This window comes from Pseudorca crassidens, chromosome 8, assembly GCF_039906515.1.
Source record: "Pseudorca crassidens isolate mPseCra1 chromosome 8, mPseCra1.hap1, whole genome shotgun sequence".
Lineage (NCBI taxonomy): Eukaryota > Metazoa > Chordata > Mammalia > Artiodactyla > Delphinidae > Pseudorca > Pseudorca crassidens.
This window is the reverse complement of record NC_090303.1, coordinates 85,253,814-85,278,971: the sequence shown is the minus strand read 5'-3', so window position 1 is coordinate 85,278,971 and position 25,158 is coordinate 85,253,814. Positions and strand designations below refer to the sequence as shown.

At 43.8% G+C, this 25,158-nt stretch overlaps 1 protein-coding gene across 8 annotated transcripts in view; it reads right to left on the bottom strand.

Annotated features, from left to right (window-relative positions):
- The window catches only part of MEST (mesoderm specific transcript), a 44,209-nt gene that overhangs the window by 1,339 nt on the left and 17,712 nt on the right, over positions 1-25,158 (bottom strand). The window contains exons 1-12 of one of the 8 annotated variants that reach the window (XM_067747024.1): positions 12,801-13,114; positions 8,842-8,996; positions 6,677-6,756; positions 6,191-6,268; positions 5,931-6,067; positions 5,720-5,778; positions 4,584-4,624; positions 3,975-4,045; positions 3,622-3,723; positions 2,175-2,251; positions 920-983; positions 10-356 (exon numbers count right to left, since the gene is read on the bottom strand). In XM_067747024.1, coding sequence (XP_067603125.1) covers positions 209-356; positions 920-983; positions 2,175-2,251; positions 3,622-3,723; positions 3,975-4,045; positions 4,584-4,624; positions 5,720-5,778; positions 5,931-6,067; positions 6,191-6,268; positions 6,677-6,756; positions 8,842-8,995 — 1,011 coding nt within the window. In that variant the 5' untranslated portion in view covers position 8,996; positions 12,801-13,114 and the 3' untranslated portion in view covers positions 10-208. Of the gene's footprint in view, positions 1-9; positions 357-919; positions 984-2,174; positions 2,252-3,621; positions 3,724-3,974; positions 4,046-4,583; positions 4,625-5,719; positions 5,779-5,930; positions 6,068-6,190; positions 6,269-6,676; positions 6,757-7,824; positions 7,960-8,841; positions 8,997-10,611; positions 10,703-11,273; positions 11,877-12,171; positions 12,421-12,800; positions 13,115-25,158 lie in introns of those variants that run through there. The other 7 variants (XM_067747020.1, XM_067747023.1, XM_067747019.1 and 4 more) reach the window with 7 other exon arrangements.

The following is a 25,158-nucleotide window of genomic DNA, read 5'->3' as shown; positions in this document are numbered from 1 at the left end:
CTAGTGGAAGAGAACAGCATGTAGGTGAACTTGAGGCTGGAGGGAGGGGGAGGGATGTAAGCCAGTGGGCAGCCCTAGTAAACGCCCCTGTGGACATACCACACTGGAAGGAACCAACAAAGAGCTTATTCACCTTCTACTTTGGAATTATATCTATCTTAGGCAGGTAAACTTGCCAATTCCATTTATGATGTATACAGACTAGTTTTTAAATGCTCATATTCCAACAGACAACAACGTGAAAATATAACACATATACAACACATGTCAGAGCGGGATGACTTCCAGCTCCTTGGAGAAGTGGGCCATTCAGCAATTCACTGTCCAAGTAAAGATAACAAAAGACCTTGCTTAACCTGAGGAGATGAGAGAGGGTATTTTTGTTTAAAATTAAATGTAAGCTATTTACTACTGGGTTGTTTCTACTAGGCCATGTGAAGGTATGGAACATTTTTATGTGACATAATCAAGCTCTCGTATTCCGACACCTTCCAAATAAATACCTAGAGAGGAGAACAACCTGCGAAGGCACTTTCCCACAGTTCCTTCTCCCCATGCAGTCTCCTCAGCTGAGGCCAATGAGTTGGCTTTACAATCAGACTAAAGCAAACACTTCTTAAAATATATCCACTTCCATTCCTTGGTTCACGTGATAGCTGTTTCTTACCTGTACATCTCGGAACATGTAGTAACCATGATAGTGAAAACAGACTGTATAAACCAAGAGAATGTATAACTGAATTTCTTGAGCTTTACATTATGTGAGAGTAAGATTCCCCATTTCATCCTCTATTATGTGTTTCCTAGATGAACAGCCAGTGAGGTCAGAGACAGAGGCTAGATTGCCTCAACAGACAATCCTATTCACCACTGTCAGGATGAGGTACTAAGAAAACAAAGACCCCTGAGGGAGACTCACCTGTACAGCTCCAAAAACTCTGGATAGGGATTCACTGGATCCAGTGGCCCATAGATAAAATGAACTAGGAAAGGGAAGAGGAATGAATTATTAATAGCTCTCACATCCATTTTTCTATTCCCACTGTAAAATTAACTACCCCTCAAAAACAAAATTTTTTTTCTTTAAATTTCTTTTATAATAGAAAACCTAGCTTCTTTCAATAAGTAGGTTACAAGGAACATATGGGAACAAGCCTAAAAATCAGTCCATTTGAGACCTTTTCTCCTGTAAACAATCATTCAGTCCCTTCATCTCTTCCGTGCCCTGGACCAAAAGGAATAAGCCCCACTTCCAACATTCCATTTCTATAAATCCAGAAGACTGTCATTCTTTAAGTCTCTCTCTTCAGTTACAGTTGACCCTTGACATTTGAAATCAACCAGTGATAGCCTGAGCACTAAATACTCTGTGTGAGATAGTGCACTGAATTTCTTTTTTAAATCCGTAAGAATGAAGAGAGAAATAAGCAGAGACCACCTATAGCCTCTTTATTAGTAATCTAAACAGCCTGCTGTCCCAGCAATTCAGCATTGAATGTGGCAGCTACTGACAATGCACAGCACAGAAACTGGTCTAACTCTCACTCCTGACAGAGACACCAACTCCCTTTGCAACAGGATCTCAATGTTTTATATACTTCTCTTCAACACATGTCACTGGCTGCCAGATTAAATAAAGGATGGCCAGTTACATCTGAACTTCAGATAATGACTTTTTTTTTTTAGTATATCTCAAATACTGCATAGCCTATACTTATCCTAAATAGGTGTTTGTTTGTTGTTTATCTGAAATTCAAATTTAGCTAGTTATCTTGTATCTTTGCTAAGTCCGGCAGTTATTTAACCCGTAGTCCCTCAGTTATTTAACCCGTAGTCCCTCAGTTTTCCTATCAAGAGGTAATATAGAGGGACTTCTCTGGTGGCGCAGTGGTTAAGAATCCGCCTGCCAATGCAGGGGACACGGGTTGGAGCCCTGGTGCAGGAAGATCCCACATGCTGCAGAGCAACTAAGCCCGTGCGCCACAACTAGTGAGCCTGCGCTCTAGAGCCCGCAAGCCACAACTACTGAGCCCTTGTGCCACAACTACTGAAGCCTGCATGCCTAGAGCCCGTGCTCTGCAACGAGAAGCCCGTGTGCTGCAACTAAGACCCAACGCAGCCCAAGATAAACTTTATTTAAAAAAAGAAAAAAGAGGTAATATAGAAATACTCACTGGGAATAGATACAGAGGCAAGAGCTCCCACCCAGCGTCTTCTAAACTTCTTCCTTTGATTGATGTACTGCAAGAGACTATAGGACAGATAGGTCAGCAAGAGTAAAACAAGAAACTTTTTTTTGCTATGGGGATGCAAAGGCCTGACAGGAACCACAAGGAACACAACCTACTGAACACGATCAATATGTTTTCTTAATCCAGAAGCAACTTGGCATTCCTGGGAATGGCCCACTTAATTTACCCGTTTCCGTTACCCTCCAGAGTTAACCACCATGTAGCTATGGCAGTGATCACGCCTACTATCGATGTTAGAATTAATGGTTCTTTGTGTTTATTAAGCAGGGAATGAAATCTAGGAAGGCTGGAAGTTACTTTGGATTGCATGTGACTAAAGTCTGGGTCTAGAGTTCTGATTTTGGCTTCACCACTAACAAGCTCTGTGACTCAAAAGTTGTTGCTAACACACACATCTTTCCTCATCTTCAAGAGACTGAACTACATGATCTCTAAATTGGTATCTACTTCTAAAATTCTGTGTAGAAGTTCATGAGCACAAAGCTTCAACCTCTGCATTTCATCTGACCACAGATAAAATGGAGGCAGAGTCCTCATCCTACAGTGTAAGATGTCACAGCTGCATTTTAGAACTCAAATTCATGTATTCTAGTTATTCTGCCTGCCAACTCCAGGACAATTATTTTTGTGAACTTCAAATATCACCTCTTAGAAATGGTATTTAGTTTCTTGAAAGCACAAGGGAATTTTACAAGAGGGCTTTGTTTTTCAGTTTTTTATATTAAAATGAATCTTCAAGGGTCCCATTCCTTAGGGAGCAATGGCTCCCTCGACCTCACAGTTCCCAGCAGAGCCACCAGTTAACACACTGGAAGCTACACTGACCCAGCTGGCAAAGAGACAGGGCCTTTTACCCCAAGTAGTTCTGGATACACTATCTCTAGGTCCCTCTGCGAAAGTGGCTACATTCTCATTTGAACCAAGGCATGGGGATTCTTTGTACAAGACAGAGAAACCTCCCTTCTCAGTCCCTGTTGCTACAGAAAAGATATGAAAAAGGAAACAATCTGTACTTTGAGAGAGGCATTAAGCACCTTTCAGAATTATGATGAGACATTTTGAAACATTTACTATTGACAAAAGGTCCAAAGACGATTTGCCAGTCAGTCAGTTACAGACTAAATTAGCATTAGAATTTGCAGCTGTTTATCCAAACTTATGGTGCCAAATGGCTTAGGCTCAGAGCTCACTCTATTCTCAATTTCTTTCTTCTTAGAAAGTACAGAGCATGACTTTTTGGTTTGCCTCATAGGTCATAACCACTCTCCTTGTGGTTATGAAAGCAAGGAACAGAACACACAATCCCACATCTTTCCCCACTTCCCAAAAGAAGTGTCTCTGGAAACCAAAGCAAAGGGTTATTTCTTACCTGTCAATAACCAAGTTCCCGTCATTGTTGCGTATCCCTGCCCACATGTCCCACAGTTCACTCTCAGAGGGTCGGGTGTATGGCCCAAAGACCGGGGTGAGACTGAACGAGTCCAAAAAAGCAGAAAGGTAAGTGTGAGAAGAACTCAGTACATCAAGTATGATTGGAACCTCAGGTCATGTATGTCTGACCCTTGACTGGTTTATGAATTCCTTCTACTACTTGCCTGGCAGTGGTCAACACCTTTACTTTAAAGGGTCAAACCCTAAGATTTGGCCCAGAACTTTAATGGCAGCAACTTTTCACTACATTGCTCCCATGCTGAAGTGAATCAGTGTTTGACAATGACTTACCCTCGAGAGAATACGAAGAAGTTCATCAGTCGCGTGAGGATGGGTGACAGCATGCCTCCATCTTTGAGAAGCTATAGGTGTGAAAGTAAAAATCGAAGAGTCCAAAGAAAGAAAACAACTATCCAGGATAAAAGGTTTTATACTAGGAACTAAAAAAGGACTTTAGCCAAATCTACTGGCTTTTAGTTTCTTGTTTTGCTTACCCACATTCTTCTCCCATAGAAAACAAATCTATTTCTAATTCTCTTTAAGATTACATTCTACGCTTCCCTAAATCCCGAAGACTTTTAACTGATATATTCAACTTTAGACTAGGATCCCAGTTTGTTCAAACATCATGCTAATGACACAACTCTTTAGATAGCTGTACTTCTCCAAATATTTGTTGCTCTCATTCTCAGAAATAAGCCTTTATTTATCTAGGGGTCACTTCTACTGCTTTATTTTTCCTTTATTAAGGAAAAAATTAACTTCATTAACATGAGTTCATGATGAAACAGATTTTAACTACAGCCCTTGAGAGCAGGTATGGCCGTTATAAAGATACCAGCATTATTTATATCAGTATAAACCTTAAAAACTAAAGATCTAGTCAGTGGAGTAACCAACCTTTTGGAGAAGGAGAGGACGGTGAGTCTCAGGAAATATACCTGTAGGAGAAGAGACTTAGGGTAGTTATTTACCAACAATCTTAGGCCAAACATAGGCCCATTATCGGAGACAATTCACCCTATTAGTTGAGGGCTTTTACTGCCAAAAACCAAACTACAAATAAAAACTTAGTACTGTCATTTATTATTTATCCAGGGAATTCTGTGTTTATCAGGTCAAACTCTATCCCACTGGGATCACTTTCCCCACTGTAGAGAGAAGGGAAAAATATGTCATGGTCATCCACACTGCTGATGACTAGACTCTGGCTCCCCTTAGCGTTTCCACCCATTCCTCAGAATACACAATGTTGTTAACTATTCGGGCTGCAAAGGAAACCAGAGATTTTTCAAAAGTGTAGATGCTTCAAAACACCTAGAGCTTTTCCGTTTCCATTTTTTTCCAGAGTCAACGGGAGAAAGCCATGAGCATTACTGATAAAGGGACAAACAGACTCCTCTCCCAATCTGCCCTTAAGGTATTCTAAGGTGTTCGGGGGGCACCTGGATATTCATGGATTTACAAGCCAGGCTCAATGGCAGGCAAAGAACAAGAAACATCTCCAAAAGGTCTAATCAAGGGCTCGCTAATTTCCAACTGAAACTTGGCACTACTGTGAATTGAGAGTTTATGACACAAACCACAGTAGTAGTAGAAGCACCTGTGGCTTCATCTCAAATGTCTGCAGAACCCACTGCAGTTGTTGCAGAGATTGCGAAATATCATCTGCACTCCCCACTACTTCTAATCACAGTTGTTACCAGACACACCACAAGATCTTGCTGGAAAATGCATTAAATACATTTTAAAAAGCACATCTTACTATAACACAGCTTTCTATTAACTTACGTCAAGATAATCAGTTTCCTTTGTAATCTTACTTTATTTTCTGTATTTAAAAATATTACTCTGAGAAAGCGTCAGTAAATCTCATCAGGCCACAAAGTGGTTCATGGCATGAAAGAGGTAAAGATCCACTACTTTGCTTGGGTCTGTTTGCAGTACCATCAGGCTACCATTTAGACGTCACTGCCGTATCTAAATGTGGCCCTCTAGGCTACACCTCACTTTGCACCCGCCTCCAAGGCAGTTACCTCCATTCGACAGACAGAGACTCTTGATGGTAAGCCGACCAGATCGATTCTGCTTGAACCTAGAGGTGGGGAGGGAAACACATAGCTTACTGAGCAGCTGAAGACAAACTCCCAAGAGGGAAAAGGGCCAGAAAGAACCCAGAACAATGTACTTCTCTCATCTTAAACGAGTGAAACCTGTGAATCGTACACAAGTCATGGCTTCACTGACCTATAGAGCAGCTCCTGAGCAACGATATCCCCATAGTCGTGAGACAACAGGTTGATCCTACGGTTCTGGAGCCCCAGATGCCGCAAAAGAGCTTCCACGATGCTGGCCTGCTCGAATATGGAATAGTGATGTGGTCTCTAGGGAAAGGAGAGCCCAGATACACAGGGTGAAGTCAAGGGTGCAGGTGTGTCTGCCAGCCTGACCCCTCCATCCTTGCCTACCCCCATCCCGCAACACTGCCCCATCTAGATGCTGCTTACCGGTTTGTCACTGAAGCCAAAGCCTAGGAAATCAAGGGCAATCACTCGATGAAACCTGAGGGTCAGACCTTCCCAAATCTACAAGAAGGAAAGGGATGGTTTGGTCTTTCTAATCCTGCCCCTCCTCTTCTCCAACCTACAGCAGCAAAGGAGTTTCATCCCTATCTCAGCTTAATAAACAGACTTCGATAAAGGGAAAATCTTATGAAACCACCACAGGCCCACAAATGATCCTCCTGGAAAGTGCTTTATTCCTTATAATTAATCTCCATTGAGGGAGGAACTCCAACATTTTTTAACTTGGCAATGATCGCTCCCAGATTGCCAAAGACTTTTTTACTCCCTTACAGTAAATGAGCAACAGTTTTACATTTAATCCTATTTTATTAAGCAACTCAAATATGCAAGTCTTCCAGTGCTGACAACAAAATCCTCGATTTTGGATTTTTAAAGGCATAGTAGGATCCAGAAGTCTGATTTCCTTACCTTGTACCAGTCATAGCTGGATGTTGGAAAGCCGTGTAAAAGCACAACTATCTCTGGACTTCCAACCACACCCACAGAGTCTGGGAAGAGAGAGAGCAGTTAGGCCGACGTCCTAAGAAAATAACCCTGAAGATATGAAAAAACGAAATAATCTGGTATAAAGGACAAGAAACCTTGACCAAATTAATGAAATTAAAATAACAGATTTTTTTAAAAATGCAAGCTTATTGCTTTACGTAAGAATAGCCATTTGATATCTGTTTTCTTTTATTCTGTATATTTAAAAATTGTAAATATAGCCAATATTTTATAATAACTTTAAATGGAGTATAATCTATTAAAATATTGAATCACTAATGTTTTACACCTGAACTAATATAATATTGTAGATCAACTATACTTCAATTTTTTAGAAACGTAAATAGCTCACTTTATATGAAAATACTTGACGGCAGACTGCTTACTTTCACCTAGATTTTTAAGAAGTATTTCCTCATTTCTCCCTTTATTCTGTGTCATTAATATGTAAATTGCTTTTCCACAGTAAAAAGTAAAGCTTCACAGTTAAAAGTATACAGTCACAACTTAATAACTACAAGTTCTTTGTACCTGATTATTAATGGCCTCACAAAAATTCCCTTCCTCAACCCAGTGGGTGCCTCAGTTTATGCCATTTGTCCAACAATTTTATTTCCCGCAGAGGAGACTCAACTGAATATTAAAAGCATAATGCTCAACTATTGCAAAATTCTAGCAACTATAAGAAAAGGCTAATAAACATGAACATTTTTTAATGTATAAACATCTTTTAAATTAGCCAAATATTTAAACGGTAAGTAGCCTTGCTAATAAAAAATAGTATTAGATTAAAATTGATAGATTCATATACTGCCACTGGCATGAGAATTTGATAATAAGGTTTACAAAAATAATTTAGTTAGAAGCAATGAAAAATTGTATATACTTTAGCCTAGGAGTCTTATTCTTGAGAATCCATGCAAATAAATCATTTCATTTACACGAAGTACTATTTGAAAAAATAAGGAAAAAATTAACACATACATGGAGATTTCCCTTTAACATTATTTAAAACATTGGAAAACTAGAAACAACCTAAGTGACCAACATAAAGAAAATTATATACTTACTTTTAGTTGAATATAGCGAATGAGAGGAGGTCAGGAGCAATAATGAAAAACGGTTTATGACAAACATTTTTCGTTATTGCTCTTGACCCCCGCCCAAAAGCAGTCTTTTCCAATCTTGTTTCTCATTCCCTTTACCTATAAAATGAGGTGAACAGCACCTTTCCAAGTACTGTTGTAAAGATTAAACGAAATTATGAAGGTTGAAAACATAATTCAATGCCTAGCATAAGGTAATTAATTGGTAAGTAGCAGTCATAATAATTATTAGCAAATTAACTTAGACAAAGGTATAAGACTTAAATCACATTTAGTTATACATATAACAAATAATCTTTATAGAAACAATAAAATGAAATCAGGGATGGGTGAACAGAACCAATGGCAGCTGTATCTATGGATGTTGTTTATATTATCTGACACTAGGGGCGCTCACAAAAGAAAGCCAGTACTATCTATCACTGCAAATCAGGCTACAAAGTAAATTATACTGGTCACATATACACTACCAAATGTAAAATAGATAGCTAGTGGGAAGCAGCTGCATAGCACAGGGAGATCAGCTCGGTGCTTTGTGACCACCTAGAGGGGTGGGATAGGGAGGGTGGGAGGGAGACGCAAGAGGGAGGAGATAATGGGGATATACGTATATGTATAGCTGATTCACTTTGTTATACAGCAGAAACTAACACACCACTGTAAAGCAATTATACTCCAATAAAGATGTTAAAAAAAAAGTCAAAATCAGAAAAAATAAATAAATTATACTAACAAGTCAGTCTATGGACATTGGAATCTCCATTCCACCACCCTCACCCTCCCAGCAATTTTCTTTGAGTTTCCCTGCTATCAAATTAATGAGGGGAATTAGTCCATTCCTTCAAATGGACACTACACAGAAAAAGAGGGTTTTCCCCTCCATCACTGAGGGGCAACAGAGACCAATGGATGCAAAATAAGTACCTCAGAGGGACCCACGGGACCTCTACATGCAGAGTGTTTCAAGAGCCCTGTTCTTACCTTGGTAGAAGATACGCAGTCCCTTGTAGGTAAAAAATTTGCCTGATGACTTCCATGAGTGAAGAGCAGGGGAAAGCTGAGGGGGCGGGATGTGCAGATAGGCTGCAAGCAGGGGCACAGCCAACAGCCCCACCTGGACCCACCACTCCCTCATCCTGTAGGGAAATCAGAAACCCGGGGTAAGCAGTTGGGTGACATTGTACATGATTCTAACACAAGCCCCAAACTGGTAAAACAGGGTGGGGAATTTCTGTACCATGTGGGGACTACCCTGTCCTCCATGTCAACCGTGGCAGAAAATTTACCAAGAATGTAAGTGTACTCTGCCTGCTATGGCAATCACCATATTTGCTCATCATTCTAATTTTAAGGAAAAAAATGTACTATTTTCATATGTAATCTTCCCCCTCAACTTCATCCCACTTTAACCCCACAGCCCCTCCCTTGTGCTCTTCCCAAGACCTGCTGTAGAGGTTTTATATAAAGTAAAAGGAAGATAAATTACTTAAGTAACTTCATTGTCTTTTATCAAGGCTTCCTGGGGGGAGGGAGGGTTCCCTTCATATTTACTCTAAAAGCTCTACCATCTACCCACCAGCCCCGCACCGGTAAAATGTTTTACATATATATATATATATATATATATATAAAACTAATGTTTGTTTTAAAAAAAAAAAGTAGGAACATCACATGTCCTAAAGCAGAGAGCTGCTCTTGATTTTCTAATATTTATCAACCCTCTGACTCCAGTGAAGCCCAGTTTGCTACTACTATCTGGATTTGTGCTGAGAAACTGCTCAGGGTAAAGAGTCTGTGAAAGTAAGAAGATAGGTGCCCTGTATATTCCAACGTAAGCAGCTTTATCATGACCCTGAATATCTAATCTCTTGAGAGGTCAGGACAGCAGATTATATTTCTGCTTTTCTTAGCAGACTCTTGAGGAAGCTCCCCCATTTATTTAATTTCTTAGGATGCCCCTTCCTTCCCATCCCCCCAAAAAGAGGAGCAGAGCATCTGAGAACTGATTTTGTTTTGGGGAGGAAAGCACTGATTTGCACACCCAACTTTCCCATGCCCAGGACTTCGAAGGTCCAGATCAATTCATCCACAATGACAAGAAGTGCTAAACAGGAATTAGAAACAGTTCCCTCTGTTTCTAGCTTATGACTCCTGATGGCCACCAGGGAAAGAACCATCAGTAGAATGGAAATTCTCTTAAAAACAGCCAGAATGGAAATACCGTCTAAAACTAAAATAAGAATTGTCAAGAACACAGAACTATAAATAAGGGGAATTAATTGTGAAAGCCCTGGTGGAAATGTCTTTGTGCCTGTATCCTTCTACCATATTACCTGTAATCTGGCCACAATCTCTAACAAACTAATCCAACTCACAAGATATTTATTTATTGTAGAGTTTTTTTCAAAAAATAAGAGCCTGTAGTTTCACATCCACAGAGAATCTCAGCTCTTTTGACTATTTTTAAGGTGTCACCAGGGCGGTCTTTTTTTTCTTCCCCCCTCTGAAGTGCATATCCATAAAACAGACCCAGTGATTTGGTTCTACCTTCCAAGGTAGAAAGATTAAAGATTAAGAAATGATTAGAAAAAATGCCCGGAACATGACCATTATATCGCAATATCCACCCCCCACAGTAGTAGTAGGCTACATCCCATTATCTCCTGAAAAGGTGAGATGACAAAAAGTATCAGGTTTAGATGATCATTTCTAAGCGCTACCTGTCCTGGACTTAAGCTTATACATTTTCACCTGCGCATTTCATCACTCCTGATCCCCACACTTCTCATCTCATTCATTGACGGGTTCCAGCAGCCGAGTATCTGCAGTGACTCAGCAGAGAGCCGGGGAGGGCATACGAGAGGAGCTGAGCAGGAGAGGCTCCCCCGCCCCGCCGCCGACCACCATGCGGGGCGGTGAGGGAAAGGACTGACACTCTCCGCTCGGGACACCCTCACCCCGCACCTCTTCCTTCTCTTTTACGCTAAGAAAGCGAAGAGGCAACCCCTCAGAAAGCCGCTTTCTGTCTTAATTACTTCAGTAAAAATGCCCCCAACAACATTTTAGGATTTTTAGTACGTAAGCAATCAGGCAGTCAGTAGGCAAAATAGATTAAACATTTTTTGACCCAAATCTCCATTCTTTGATGAGCCAAGAATCAAGAGTACAAATTCAGCAAACCCCAGTAACAAACCTTCCAGAAATTAATGAACCTTTCCGAGCCTTTATTTCTTCATCTTGTAAATAGGAAAAATACACACATTTAATACCACCAAACCTGCCCACTTCACAGCATCGCGGTGAGACTATGAACTATTTTGTAAACCAATGCAAATAATTCATGTGTAATATTATGAGTTTGGTCACATCATTCTCACTTGGCTTCCTGTTACTGAAATCTCAAAAATACTTACGCCTCGGTGATAAGACACTGCCAGTTCTAGTCACACCTATGCGGTAACTCACGCCACGGCGACACCAGGGTCTTCAAATCCTAAATCACCGCAGTGCAATACCGGGGTCTCAAAATTCTAAATCGTGCCAGGGCGATGCAGGGGTCTAGAAACCCTAAATCGTGTCAGGGTGATATTCGGATGTTAAAATCCTAATTCACGCCAAGGCAAAATCCAGATCTAGAAACCCTAAACCGCGCCAAGGCGATGCTGGGATATAAAAACCCTAATCGCGCCAAGGCGTTACCGGAGTCTAAAAATCTTAAATCGCGTCAAAGTGAAACCGGGTCTAGACACACTAATTCACACCTAGGGGGTACTGGGATCTAAAAATCCTCAATCGCGCAAGGGTGACACCAGGATCTAAAAACCGTCAATCGCACCAAGGCGATGCCGGGGTCTAAAAATCCTCAATCATGCCAGGGTGATGCCGAGGTCTAAAAAAAATTGTAAACCATATCAGAGTAACACCAGGGTCTAAAAATCCTAAGTCACTCCAAGGCGCTACCAGGGTCTAGAAATTCTAAACCGCACGGGGTGACGCCAGGGTCTAGAAATTCTAAATTGCATCAGAGAGATACCAGGGTCTAGAAATCCTAAATCAGGGAGATCAGGCGTTCTGAACATTCTACTGTGTGCAGGCGAGACATCCTCTTCCAAGCAGGTAGAACGGGCTCAGAGGACGGGAATGCATGCCCCTCACCCTCCGGAGATTTTCCCTCTACTGCGGGAGTCGCGCTCTGGCAGCCCCAGCTCGGACGGACAAAGTCCCACCCGCTGGCCCGCACCCCATTTGGGGACGACGTCTGCAAGCCAGTCACACACGCTCCCCCCACCCCCTCTCCCACCACGCACCCACCTGCGGAGGCGATCTCGGCGCACCATGGTGGCGTCTTATCCCATGCCGCCTGCACACCGGCCCTGAGCAAAGGGCGCGCCGCAGAGCCCGCAGCGGTGCAGGGTCGGCCGGCAGCTGGGCGCAGCCCACAGCCCGCGAGGGCGGCGCGGCCGCGGCAAGCAGCGAGCGGCCACCGGGGCGTGCGCTGCGGCAATGCGCAAGGCGCGGTTGCCGCAGAGGAGGCGCCGCCCGCCGTGATGCGCCGGGATGTGCTGGTGGCCGCGGCAGCGCAGAGTGAGTGGGCACCGACTTTTAGAGCCCACCCGCGCCCCGCCCCTGGCCCGCCCACCGCGCTGCAGTGCCCCTCCCGCCGAAGCCACCCCCTTCCCCGCAGCCCCGCTGAGGGCGCAAGGACGGGGCGCCCCTCCTACAGCAGCTGCTTCGGAGGGCACCTTCAGGGGTATTGACCCCCACCAGCACCCCGCTGCTCCCTCACGGCCCCCTACCCTGAACCACAGGTTCTGTAGCAAAAATCCTCCTCTGGCGAGTTAACACTACAGGAAGACACGACAGACTTCCTGAGACTCCATCACCTCCCCCGAGACCACCCATAGGCCCCCCCACCCCAGCCCCAGGGGTGGCCACTCGACCTCAGATGCAGTGGGACCAGGGCTTCCGCTGTGGCGCCGGCTCACATCCCGCTCGCGATCCGCGCTGAGGCGGGGGCTCTGAACCGCTCGAGTGCCCGGGCCAAAGCAGCGGTCCCTGAACGCCCAACACCTCCTAGGTCCCTAACTACAGGTACCCACCAAGGGCACAACCGAGTGGCTAGGGAACGACAAGCTCGGCTGGGCTACCGCAGAGCTAATCGGCTGATTCAAGGGACGACCGCTCGAGAGCAAAAAACGGGGCAAAACTTGGGGCAAGTCTGGGCTCTCTCGGTCAGCCACCACCGCGGCGCTGGGCACGTTTCCTCTGCGGCAGCGCGACGTGGTCGGCGTGCCGGAGGCCCGCCGCAGCCCTCCCGCGGCACCCACTCCCGGCATTAGCCCGTCCTGTGCCGGAAAGAATGATCGGCCGAATTATGAGACTAAAGCTCCCTTTGTTTATGCATTTATTTAAGACTGAATCACAATGCGAGGGCCCCAGTGGTACAGAAAAGAGGGAAGGATTTTTTTCCTCATCCACAATCCTTTAAAAGACATCTATCACGCCTTTGAAGAGAAAAGTGTAGAGAATCAGTGTCTGTTCGTTTTCTGGCTGTAAATTGAATTCCTGACAAACGCGTGGGCTGCGAGCGAGCCAGGCGGCCCGAGCGGTGCCGGCTCCCTCCAGCAGGGGCGCTGCAGGCCTCTATTCCACTCGTGCCCGCCCAGGCCTCCCCGCCACTCAACTGCCCAGAGCGCGGGCGAGCATGATTCCGAACATCTGGGCGAAAGGCCGGGCCAGCCGAGCCCACCCGGTACCTCACAGTGTGCCAGGGAGCTGAGGGCCACCAGTCAGACATAGGAGAAACCGCCATCTATGAGCGTGTCACCAAAACGTGTGGCGCAGTCTAGGGTACACCTCTACTGGTGTCGATTCCGAGGTTCATGAAACCAATGCTTAATTTAGCACCTCCAGAGCGCTAAGAGCCAGGGGTGCAAAGACGAAGGAGGAATGGCCCCTGCTCCCAAAGCGAGCTGCTGTCCATCCGGTGAGGATGACACACAAGAACTGACGGTGCTTAAATTTTCCCTTTAATTTCCTATCAGCGTTTTGTGACAGGTTGGCCCCCTCCCCCTAACATGCAAGCCCCTCAAAGCCCGAGCCCAAGTATTATTCACCTTTTGTATCCCCAGAGCCTGCCACGGCGCTGGCCACAAAGCAGACTCCTAATAAATACTGCATGAATAAGTACAAGAATTTGAGGGCGCACAGGGGAGGAAGTAATTAAGGGGAGGGGGGAAAGGGTTGTCTTGAATGATGAATAGACATTTACCAGAGACAAAGAGCATTCCAACCAGAGGGGACGGCATTCGCAAAGCACCGGAGGCGCAGGACCGCACAGCCTTTGGGGAAAACTCCAAGTCCTTTGGGCCGTGGCGCTGGTAGACAAAAAATTAGGCTAGAAAGAGTATTTCAACCTAAGGAGTTTACAATTTGTCCCGAAGAAAATGAGGAGCCACCGATGGATTTAAACCCTCTGTGGCCTTAATTGGTTACTTAATGAAATTTAAATTACTCCCCTTAACAAGTGGAAGATTACCTATTTTAACGAACCACCACCTTTTAAGGACTGAAATAATTACTCAACAAAATTTAAATCGGTCCTTTCAACAGAATAAAGACTTTCCTATTTTAACTAAGACAACAATATATAACAAACTTGGCATTATAGTTTTTCGTATTTACTGTCAATGGAACCTATAAGTCCTACAAACAATTCCGCACTTTCATTCTCACCATACCAGAAGCACCAGCATCCGAGATGAAGGCAGTTTTGTATTTAAAGGACTGAGTGCTCACAAAGGATCTTATTCTGAAAGCCATGGAACATGTCCACCCACATGGAACAAGTAGGTAGACAGGAGGGGAGACTGCTGGGGGGTGGGGGGGCGGCAGAGGGGACCAAGGGAAGCACTTGAAGACAACGGGAATTCTAAGTCTGATGCTCAAGACAAACCCTCCCGGACAGAGTGCTAGGAAAAACCTCCTTGGAAAAGGAGGGCTCAAGGTTGAGAAGGACTTCAAACCCGTAACTCGTTTAGGCGAAGGAAGCATTCCTGTTTGGAAGAACCTCCCAGCACAGAGGCAAGGAGTCTGGAAAACGCAGAGGATACTAACAGAGATCAGCTTGGCTAAAGCCGGGAGAGAATGCTAGAGAATGCCCCAGAAGCCAAACAGTTAATGAGTTTTTTAACCGTGCCTGACTTACAGAGAGAAGCTTCCTCCACCAGGGGAGAATCTGGCCCAAGGTATAAAACATTTGGAGTGCCTGAGAAAACATGTAGCCGTACATAAATCCAAAGCCTGCCTCTGGCTGGTTCTCAGTGCACCCTTTCATTTCTTGGATACAAACACCACACTTGACCGACATCACAGGCAGCAGCATTCCCTCAACCCGTAGCTTATCATACATTCCTGTCACATTCCAATTCTCAGACAGTCCCACATAAAAAGACCTCAGATTTGTGCAAAGATGAGGGTAGAAAGCTCAGCATTTATTAGCTTGCTGATGTGCAACAGTGGTGAGATCAGCAGGGCTGGTACTGTGGGTTCAATAATCATTCTTTTTTGAACCCCAGTTTGAGACCCATAATATGACAACAAGGATATTTATGGAGACAACAGGACAGAACTGGGGCTGCCACTTGCAAGAGCCATAATTATCGATCCAAATAAGCTAAAGAAGTCCAAGATGGGGGAAACTTGACTGAACAGCAGCACATAAAGCGAGTCAGGATTTTAGTTGTCAGTGAGTCAATGTGATATGGCTCCAAAAAAAAACCACTGTAGACTGTAGACTGTAATTAGAGAAGCACCCAGAATGAGCTAATCCTGCTCTATTCTGCTAGTGAGAAAGTGTTTTATTTTGTTCTGCACAGCAGATATTAAGAGACACATAAACAGGAATTTGTTCAGAGAAGACCGACTAAAATGCATTGCAAATTATGTCACTGAAGGTGTAACAGCTGTCATATTTTAAGCTCCTACTATAGCATGGATCTTCACCCAATTTATCCCTAATTCTCATAATAACTCGCTAGATGAGTACTTTCATCCGTATATTTCAGAGAAAGATACAGCAGCTCAGAGCACTGTTAGTATGTGAAGGGACTGGGAACTGAGCGCAGATGCGTCTGGCTCCAAAGCTGGCGTTCTTTCCACTACCCCACACTGCCTCCCTGTTTAAAATAACCGGTCATGTTTAGTTGGAAGAAAAGAACCCTTGTGGAGTGAGTGGAAGAAGGGAAATGTGTTAGCAGTCCTCAAATATTTGTGGAAGCAGCATTAGACATTTTATTCTGTATGGCTCCAATGAGTGCAAATTGTAGAGAAACAGATGTCAATTCAACATAAAGAATTTTCCAACAGGGTTGTCTAGAGACTGGGTAGCTCAGCCATTTGGGGACGTGACAAGTTCGCTGTCTCTAGGGGTTGGGTAGCCCTGCGGCAGGTATGCAAGGTCTGGATAAATGCATGAATGACCTTTAAGGTCTTTTCCCATCTGACAGAAACTAAGGCTCAGAGAGGCACTGGAACTTGGCCAGGGTGACCCCTCCCTGAAAGGTCAGATCCACAACAAGATCTTTCCTGGGTGTCCCTCAACCCAGAGCTCTTTGTACAACATGCTATTTCATGCTGAGGGCAAGACAAATTGAAGAAATTATGCATACAATCACATCAACCTCCCTCTCAATCAAATTTAACCCATATATCCAAAAGGCGACTGGTGTCTTCCTTCCTCTTCAGGCTCGTTTTTGGGTAAAAATCTTTGGCTGAAAAAAGTTCAAAAGATAAGTGGGAGAGGAGAGAAGCAAGGGAGCTGAATAACCCATTAACCAGATAAGATAAACCTAAGAGACTGTTTCTAGAGATTACAGTATTACTGAGCACCCCTAAAGTATCTTTACGCACCCTTTGCATTACTGGGCACATCCCATAATCCCAAGGCTGGTACTATTCTGCTGTTCCACACCTGGAATACATCTTATACACTCACACATAAATAGGTTGAAGGATTTGAAATAAAATCATATCTTGCATTTTTATAGCTCTTTACCCTTTCATGTATATTATCTCATCTGATGCTCATCACAGTCCTCTAAGGAAAACAGCTTTCTTTCGGACGGACAAGCAATTTCCTAGCTGCCTGGGGAAGAAAGGGCTACGGCACACAATTCATTTTTTTTTAAACTACATTCCACATTAAATTATCCCCCCAGCCTGGATGACTCAACCCAGAAGCAGGTGTTTTGCTTTTCCTCGATTGCTATCACCACCGCAAACCTTCAGCTGTCCTCCCCCACCGTGCCCTCCAGAGCCCCCACCCCCGCTACTACCGCAGCGCTTGGTTCCCAGCCGGTTTCTAAGCACTCGCTCTGCACAGCCCCGCACTCGCTGCTCCAACTCCCAGCGAAAATTACACCCCCTCCCCACCGGCGCCGGGTGGCCGCGTCCCCGTGCCCCCAACATTCGCCCAGGCCCGTGTGGCTGCGACCTTCCCAACCACCAATGAGGTCCCGAAGCGGGAAGGCGCAGCCTCCCGGGAACTCGAGACCCGATTTCCTGGAGGGATGGTCAAGCCGACTGACTGAGTGACTAAACGCTCTGTGGGGAGTCAAGCCACGGGCGAGGGTTAGGGGACTTCTGTGTTCTCGTCCGACCGCGAGGTTCTAGGAGACGATGACCGAGGACCTCGCCCGCGTGGCCCTCGAGTGGAGCGCACACCTCGTGCGGCCACCCACCAACCTCCGCGTAATCCGGCACGCCCCAGCCGGTCCTCACGGCCTCCCGGGCCACTATCACTCAAAGCTTGGCCCCAGGATTGGTGTAGTCCACGCACACTAGCCACATACCCCGAGTGTGCCCATGCCCAGTCATCCGCTGGGCTAGGAGGCCAAAGGTGGAGGGTCACTCCTTCCCCGCCTGTTTCCTACCTGATTCAGGTAAGACCTGGGCTACAAGACTCCATGTTTCGGGACCCGGTTGCGCATGCGCTTCCCGCGGCCAGAGCTTCTCCGTCTGACCCCAGTCCCAGGGAAGACCCAGCCAAGCCACCGAATACCCGGTTCTGGGCTAGAGCGTCGCCACCTCCGCGCACCGGCCCATCGACCCCGAGCCCAACCTATGCTGCCGCCTTTTCCCTGCCGGGCGTCAGCGCCACCTATTGCGAAGGGTATGAAACGGCAGGCTGTGCATTGAATAAGAGGCTGAATAAACGAATAAACTTTTATAGGGCCCAATCTGAGTACATTTACATGGTAAAACTGAAGGCCAAAGATAGTTATTAACTATGTCGAGATCTTTGGCGAGCCTTCCATATCTCAACCATTTCCCTAACTTCATAGTCACCCTAAAGACTCCCAAATCTATATCTCCAGCCCTTCCCTCTACTCCAAACTCTAGATCCATATATTTGACTGCCTTCTGTTCCTCTTCACATGAATGGCCTACACACGTCTTATACTCCACAAGGACTAAGTTAAATTCATTACCCTTCCTCCACTACAAACTAACCACCCCCCTTCCCCAGAACCTGTGCTACTTTCTTTATTCTCTGTTGTGGTTAATGGCATCATTAGCCACTCCAGTCTACTACACTCAATTACCAATACCTGTGGCGTAATGGAATGAAGCTAAAAAGCCAAGCAGCCTTGGGTACAAAGCCCAGCAAGTTCTCTCCTTCCCCCTGCTCTTCATCTTACTTCCCAAGTATCTTGGATTCATCTTGCTTCCCTCCATTCCCAACAGTTTCCCCTTGTTCAGGCTTCATTATCTCTCACTTGGACTACTGCCTCCTAATTGGTTTCCAGGTCTCCATGATCACATCTTTCTAATTCATCATTCACACACCTGCCCAAAGTGATTTTTCTAAAATGCAAATCAAATCACATCTCTTTCTGTCTTCAAACTCTGTACTAACTCCTATTCCCAATGCTAAATTCAAGCTCTTTAACTGGTCATGCAAAACACTTCCAAATCTGGACCTTCCCTTCCTCTAGAATCTTCTCTCTTACCACCTGCTCCTCTCCCAAACTTCACAATCTGACTTAATGTTGCTAATTGTAGTTCCTCCCAAAACACTGTGTGGTTTCCATTCTCCATGCCTTTACACATCTTTCCCCTGCCAAATACATTCGTCCCCACTTAGGCTACCTAAAAACTTCATTACTCAAAATTCACCTTAGTTGTCACATGCTCTTGAAAGCCTTCCCTGAAGCCTTCCTACAGAAATATCACTCCCTCTGTGCTATCTCTGTCCCTTGTTGATCACTATGTGCCAGACACTGTGCTAAACTCCTTATGTACATTATATCATTTAATTCTGATGATAATGCTATAAAAGAACTATTATTATCCTAATTTTACGGATGAGAAAGCTGAGGCTTTGAAAGATGAAGGAGCTTGCCCAAGGATGCAGAGGTGGTAAGTTGTGGAGCCAGGATCTGAACGCAGATATGTCTACTCATGTTTATCTATTCATCAAAAAGGTTTGTAGAATTAAATGATATATGAAAAATCACAGATCATCTTTTAAAAGTATTACAGAGTTTATTTTTTAAAGGAAAAACACACAGCTGTTCTACTGTAGTAGACGGAAATAGAGTGTTCTACTTTAAACTAATGGTATTGAAGGCCAAATAAATAGCCTTGACGTCAAGCTAAATAAGGAAACAATCCTGCTATTATTCTGTATAATTTTTTCTTATGATATGAATGTTATGAATTTTTTTGCTAAGGGACTGATGTATTGTAAACCATTAATAAGTAGATTTTTTTTTTAAAAAAATCTCCTTCTGGATAAGTGGGGGAAGAGAGATCTATTGATAAATGGAGTCACCATAGAATGTTCAAAAACTTGCCAAAGATGGGGATACCAAGATATCATGAGGGACGTATGGAGTCTAAACGAGTTAATATGTGTAAAGAGAAGCGTTTCTGGCACAGAGAAAGCACCATATCATTGCTATTGCTATTACTGTTGCTGTTGTTAAGAACTTCAGTAGCTCCCAATTCAGTGGTAAAGACAAACACATAAGCTGATGAGTGAATAATACATCTATGAACAAAGGTCTGTTGGGAGTTCCCAGAGGAGGCGGGGGTGAGGATCTTCCCGGGAATAGGAAGAGGGGCAGGGAACAAAATGGCACCCAGAGGCCATATGACTGAGAAAGGAGTAAGTTGCTGGAACCAGAGCAACACCACCTAACTTCTGCAGAAACGTTTTATTTGTTGGCAGATCTTTTACTTCTGAAAGCTCTGTTTCTTAGAAACTCTAACGTTTAAAGTTTCCTTACTATTCCAAGCATTCTTTTGCTTCTGGCCCAGCAATGGGACCTTAGCCACTGGGCAAAAGAGCAAGACTTTTACCCAGATGACATGAAAGTATGGAGGAGGGGAGAATAAGTGACTGAAGCTTATGAAGGGGTGACCAAGTACTCAAGGGAAGTTCCGGCCCCACCCAGAAGTCCAGCTGGGATAATCAGGACTCCAGAAGGGGAAAACACATTCCCATCCCCCAGGCTCCAGCCCCTCCCTAGCAGAGGAGAAACAGATGGGCACAGACTTAGTGATGTGTGCCTTGATCAGGAGGGAAGGGCAGAGGCCATCATCCAACTTGGCAGGCACTGCCCAAGAAGGCCCACCTTTTTCCTCCAAACCCATGCCAGGTGTCTAGCACACTAACTCAGTGTTTCCCAAGCCAAACGACATGGAAGGCTGCTTAAAAGTCTACATTCTTTACCACAGGCCATTAACTTTACATGTAGGCAAAACATATTTATGTTCCTCCTGTTCTTCAATAAACAGAGTAAAGAAACTTTCTGTGGGTAGTTCACTCCAGACCAGTGAAATGAGGCCAGCTATTCTGATGGGAATAACTAATGAGACACATACAGAAACGAAGTTAAACGTTAAACAGAGGAACACTGTTGGTAGAATTGAATAGATACAACTTTTTTGGAGGACATTTTGGCAATAGCTATTAAAATTGATCCGGCAATTCCACTTTGCCAAATTTATTCTGTGTGTATACTCCCTGACATGTGTCCAAGGATGAACAATGCTGCATTATTTGGAAAAAGAATCTTTTTAACTGAAAACAAGCTAAATATCCATCTATAAGGTGCTGGTTATGAGGCTGCCTAACGTGTAAAGCTTTTCAATGTACACGAAAATGCAAGGTTCAAAAGAGTGTGTATATTATAATCCTACTTGTATAAAAATCTGTATGTATCATATAACTAAATATGTTGATATTTACAATATTAATATATTTACATATGTATTAGAAATCCCTGGAAACATCCAGATGTGGCAAAGTGGCAGCTTAGGGGCAAATCTGGTCTACAGGGAGATTCGTTTATTGCGCTTTTCTGTTTTAAATTTAAATGTGAATGCCCGTAGAAAGGGCCCTTTACTCTCTAGTCTCACACCCTTCAGTTCCCCCAGCTGTTACTTGGCCTGGTCCCTAAATGCGAGTGAGGAGAGCTGCAGGCACTTGTGGGGGTAGCTGGAGGCATGCTTTTAGTATTTACTTTCCACTTCTGATCTGTAAGCAAACATGACATTTATGACTTAAGGGAGGGTAGAGTGGGGACTGACGTCTTTCCATGTCGGAGAGAACAAGGACTAGAGGAAAATAAGGATCCTGAGAGATGAGACACTGATTTGGAAGTTACTGCTACAGGCGAGATAAGGAGCAAGCGGAGGCTGAGCCAGCCAGTAAGAGCAAGGATGAATTGTGAAGCCCAGATTTGAAACTTCTTTTAAAATCCCTTATCAGCCACTGCAGTTAAAGGAATGTACAGGCTTCTCTTTCTTCTTCTTTCTTTCCTGTCATGAGTAATCGCAGCCTGTGGTTTATCACATGGGCAGCTGGGCAGGACTCTGTTGTGCTCTGTGGGAACCCAGCTCTGCTCATAGCACTCCTGGAGAGTCTCATTCTCCTGTGCCTGTGAGTTAATTTCTTTCCCTTCACAGTGTTGGCACCAGCTGTACAGAAAGCAGGAGTCTTCAGCACCAAATATACAGCAGAAATCAAACTTGGATGTGCCTGTACAGAGTCTACCAGATAGCACTGTCCTGCCCTTTGTCTACCTGTAGGATCAGTGGCTTCCACAGTTAACTTCAAGACAATATTAGAAACCCTAATAGTCTGTAAATAAGAGTAAAGCTTTACCTTAAAATAAGAACAAGGAAAACTCCCAAATGAAACATTCCCTTGTTTTTGGCAGCAGTTAACAGACAGCAGCTGGTGTGAGAGTCCTGGATGCCATACTATGCTCTTTCATCTGCTGGAAATTCTTCAGTTGAATGAAATTATTCATTTGAAAGTTTTCATTGAATTTAGGCTGGTATTTCAGGGACTTTTTCTTCTGTAGTCTGAACAGTGGGGAATGCATCATGGTGCTAAATTGGGGAGATTGGGCCGTGAATATAGTCCAATCCATGAATTACTCTTTTTTGAGGGGCTGGTTCATTGAAGGAGAGAGAGGGAGAGAGAGGAATCAGAGATTTTATAACTATAGGAGGGATTACGTCCTATCTATGATTCACTCTACCCCCATTCCCATTATCTCTGTCCACAATATTATGCCTGTCATAGACATTCAGGTGCTTCAGCGCAAATCCACTAAGTTCACACAAGTATCCCAAATGACCATCAGCTGATGGATGGATACATAAAATGTGGTATATGCATACAATGGAATATCATTTGGCAACAAAAAGGGTTGAAGTTTAGATACATGATACACCATGGATGAACCTTGAAAACATTATGCTAAGTAAAAGAAGTCAGACACAAAAGACCACATATTATATGATTCCATTTCTACAAAATTCCAGAACAGGCAAATCTATAGAGACCAAAAGTAGATTAGTGGTTGCCTAGGGCTGGGGTAGGAGGGGGGAAGGAGAGTGAATGCTAATAGGTATAGGGATTTTGTGGGTGGAGGTGGTGCATCTAAAATTAATAGTGGGACTTCCCTGGTGGTGCAGTGGTTAAGAATCCACCTGCCAATGCAGGGGACACAGGTTCGAGCCCTGGTCTGGGAAGATCCTACATGCTGCGTGGAGCAACTAAGCCCATGCACCACAACTAATGAGCCTACACTCTAGAGCCTGCGAGCCACAACTACTGAGCCCACCTGCCACAACTACTGAAGCCTGTGCGCCTAGAGCCCGTGCTCCTCAACAAGAGAAGCCACCACAATGAGAAGTCCCCGAACTGCAACAAAGAGTAGCCGCACTCGCCACAACTAGAGAAAGCCAGTGCACAGCAACGAAGACCCAACACAGCCAAAAATAAATAAATATATATATTTTTAAAAATTAATAGTGGTAATAGTTACACAATTCTGTGAGTATAATAAAAACCACTGTAAATTTTAAATAGGTGAATTATATGTTGCATAAAGTGTATCTCAATAAAGTCATTACTGAAAAGATAAAAGGAAGGAAAGATGTATACCAAGAAAACATTAGTTTAAAAAGCTGAAGTGACATATAATATTATAAAAAAGATTTTGGAACAAGGAATATTACCATGGCTAAAGAAGGATTTCACAGTGAAAAAGGAATTAATTCATCAAAAAAAAAAATCCTATACGCGTATGCATATGGTAATAGAGCTTCAAAATAACTTAAGCAAAAACTGATGGAATTAGAGGAGAAATAGTCAAATCCACAATTATAACTAGGGGTTTTTATATTCCTCTCTCAAAAATTTTTAGAGGAAACCGTAAATCAGAATATACAACACTTGAACAATACTATCAATCAACTACAACTAATTATCATTTAAAGAAAACTCCACACAACAAAAGTAGAACACCCAGTCTTTTCAACCGAACATGGACTATTCATCAAGGTAGGTCATACTCAAGATAGATCATATTCTGTATCATATTGGATAGGTCTCAATAAATGCAAAAGGACTGAATTCATTTGAACATATTCTCTAACCACAATGGAATTAAATTATAAATCAATACAGAAAAATATATGGAAATCCTCAAGTATTTAGAAATTAAACAGTAGACTTCTAAATAATCCATGGGTCCAATACAAATCACAAGTGAAATTATTAAAAATTTGAACTGAATGGAAATAAAAACACAATACATCAAAATTTGTGGGAGGGCTTCCCTGGTGGCGCCGTGGTTGAGAGTCTGCCTGCCGATGCAGGGGACACGGGTTCGTGACCCGGTCCAGGAAGATCCCACATGCCGTGGAGCATCTGGGCCCGTGAGTCATGGCCACTGAGCCTGCGCGCCCGGAGCCTGTGCCCCTCAACGGGAGAGGCCACAGCAGCGAGAGGCCCGTGTACCGCAAAAAAAAAAAAAAAAAAAAAAAAAAAAAGTGTGGGATACAGCTAAAACTGTGCTATGAAGGAAATTTATAGCAATGAATACAATCATCCCTTGGTACCTGTGGGGGGATTGGTTCCAAAACCACCACCCCCATACAAAAATCCAAGGATGCTCAAGTCCCTTTTATAAAATGGCTGTAGTACAGCTCGCCCTCCTTATCCCTGGGTTCCTCATCCTTGCATTCAACCAACTGCCCATCCCACAGATAAGGGGAGCTGACGGTATTTAACAAGAAGAACAGTCTCAGATCAAAAATCTAATCTTCGGGGCTTCCCTGGCGGCGCAGGGGCTGAGAGTCTGCCTGCTGATGCAGGGGGCACGGGTTCATGCCCCAGTCCAGGAAGATCCCACGTGCCGCGGAGCGGCTGGGCCCGTGAGCCATGGCCGCTGAGCCTGCGCGTCCGGAGCCTCTGCTCCGCAACGGGAGAGGCCACAACAGTGAGAGGCCCGAGTACCGCAAAAAAAAAGAAAAGAAAAGAAAAGAAAAATCTAATCTTCCACCTTAAGAAACTGTAAAAAGAAGAGCAAAGTAAACCCAAGTAAGTAGAAGGAAGGAAATAATAAAGAGCAGAATCGATGAAACTGAAAACAGAAAAACAGTAGAGAAAAATCAATGAAAATAAAAGCTAATTCTTTGAAAAGATCAATAAAATTAATAAAAGTCAGATGAATCAGGGAAAAGAAGACAAAACTTACCAGTGTCAGGAATAAAAGAGAAGAGAATAAAGATCCTCAGACATTAAAAGGATGAAAAGGCAATATTATGGACAACTTTATGCCAATAAATTCAACAACTTCAATGAAAGACAAATTCCTTAAAAAATACAAACTACCAAAGATCATTCAAGAAGAAAGAAATGAACACAATATCCCTATAGCTACCAAATAAATCGGACTCATGGTTAAAAACCTCCTCACAAAGAAAACT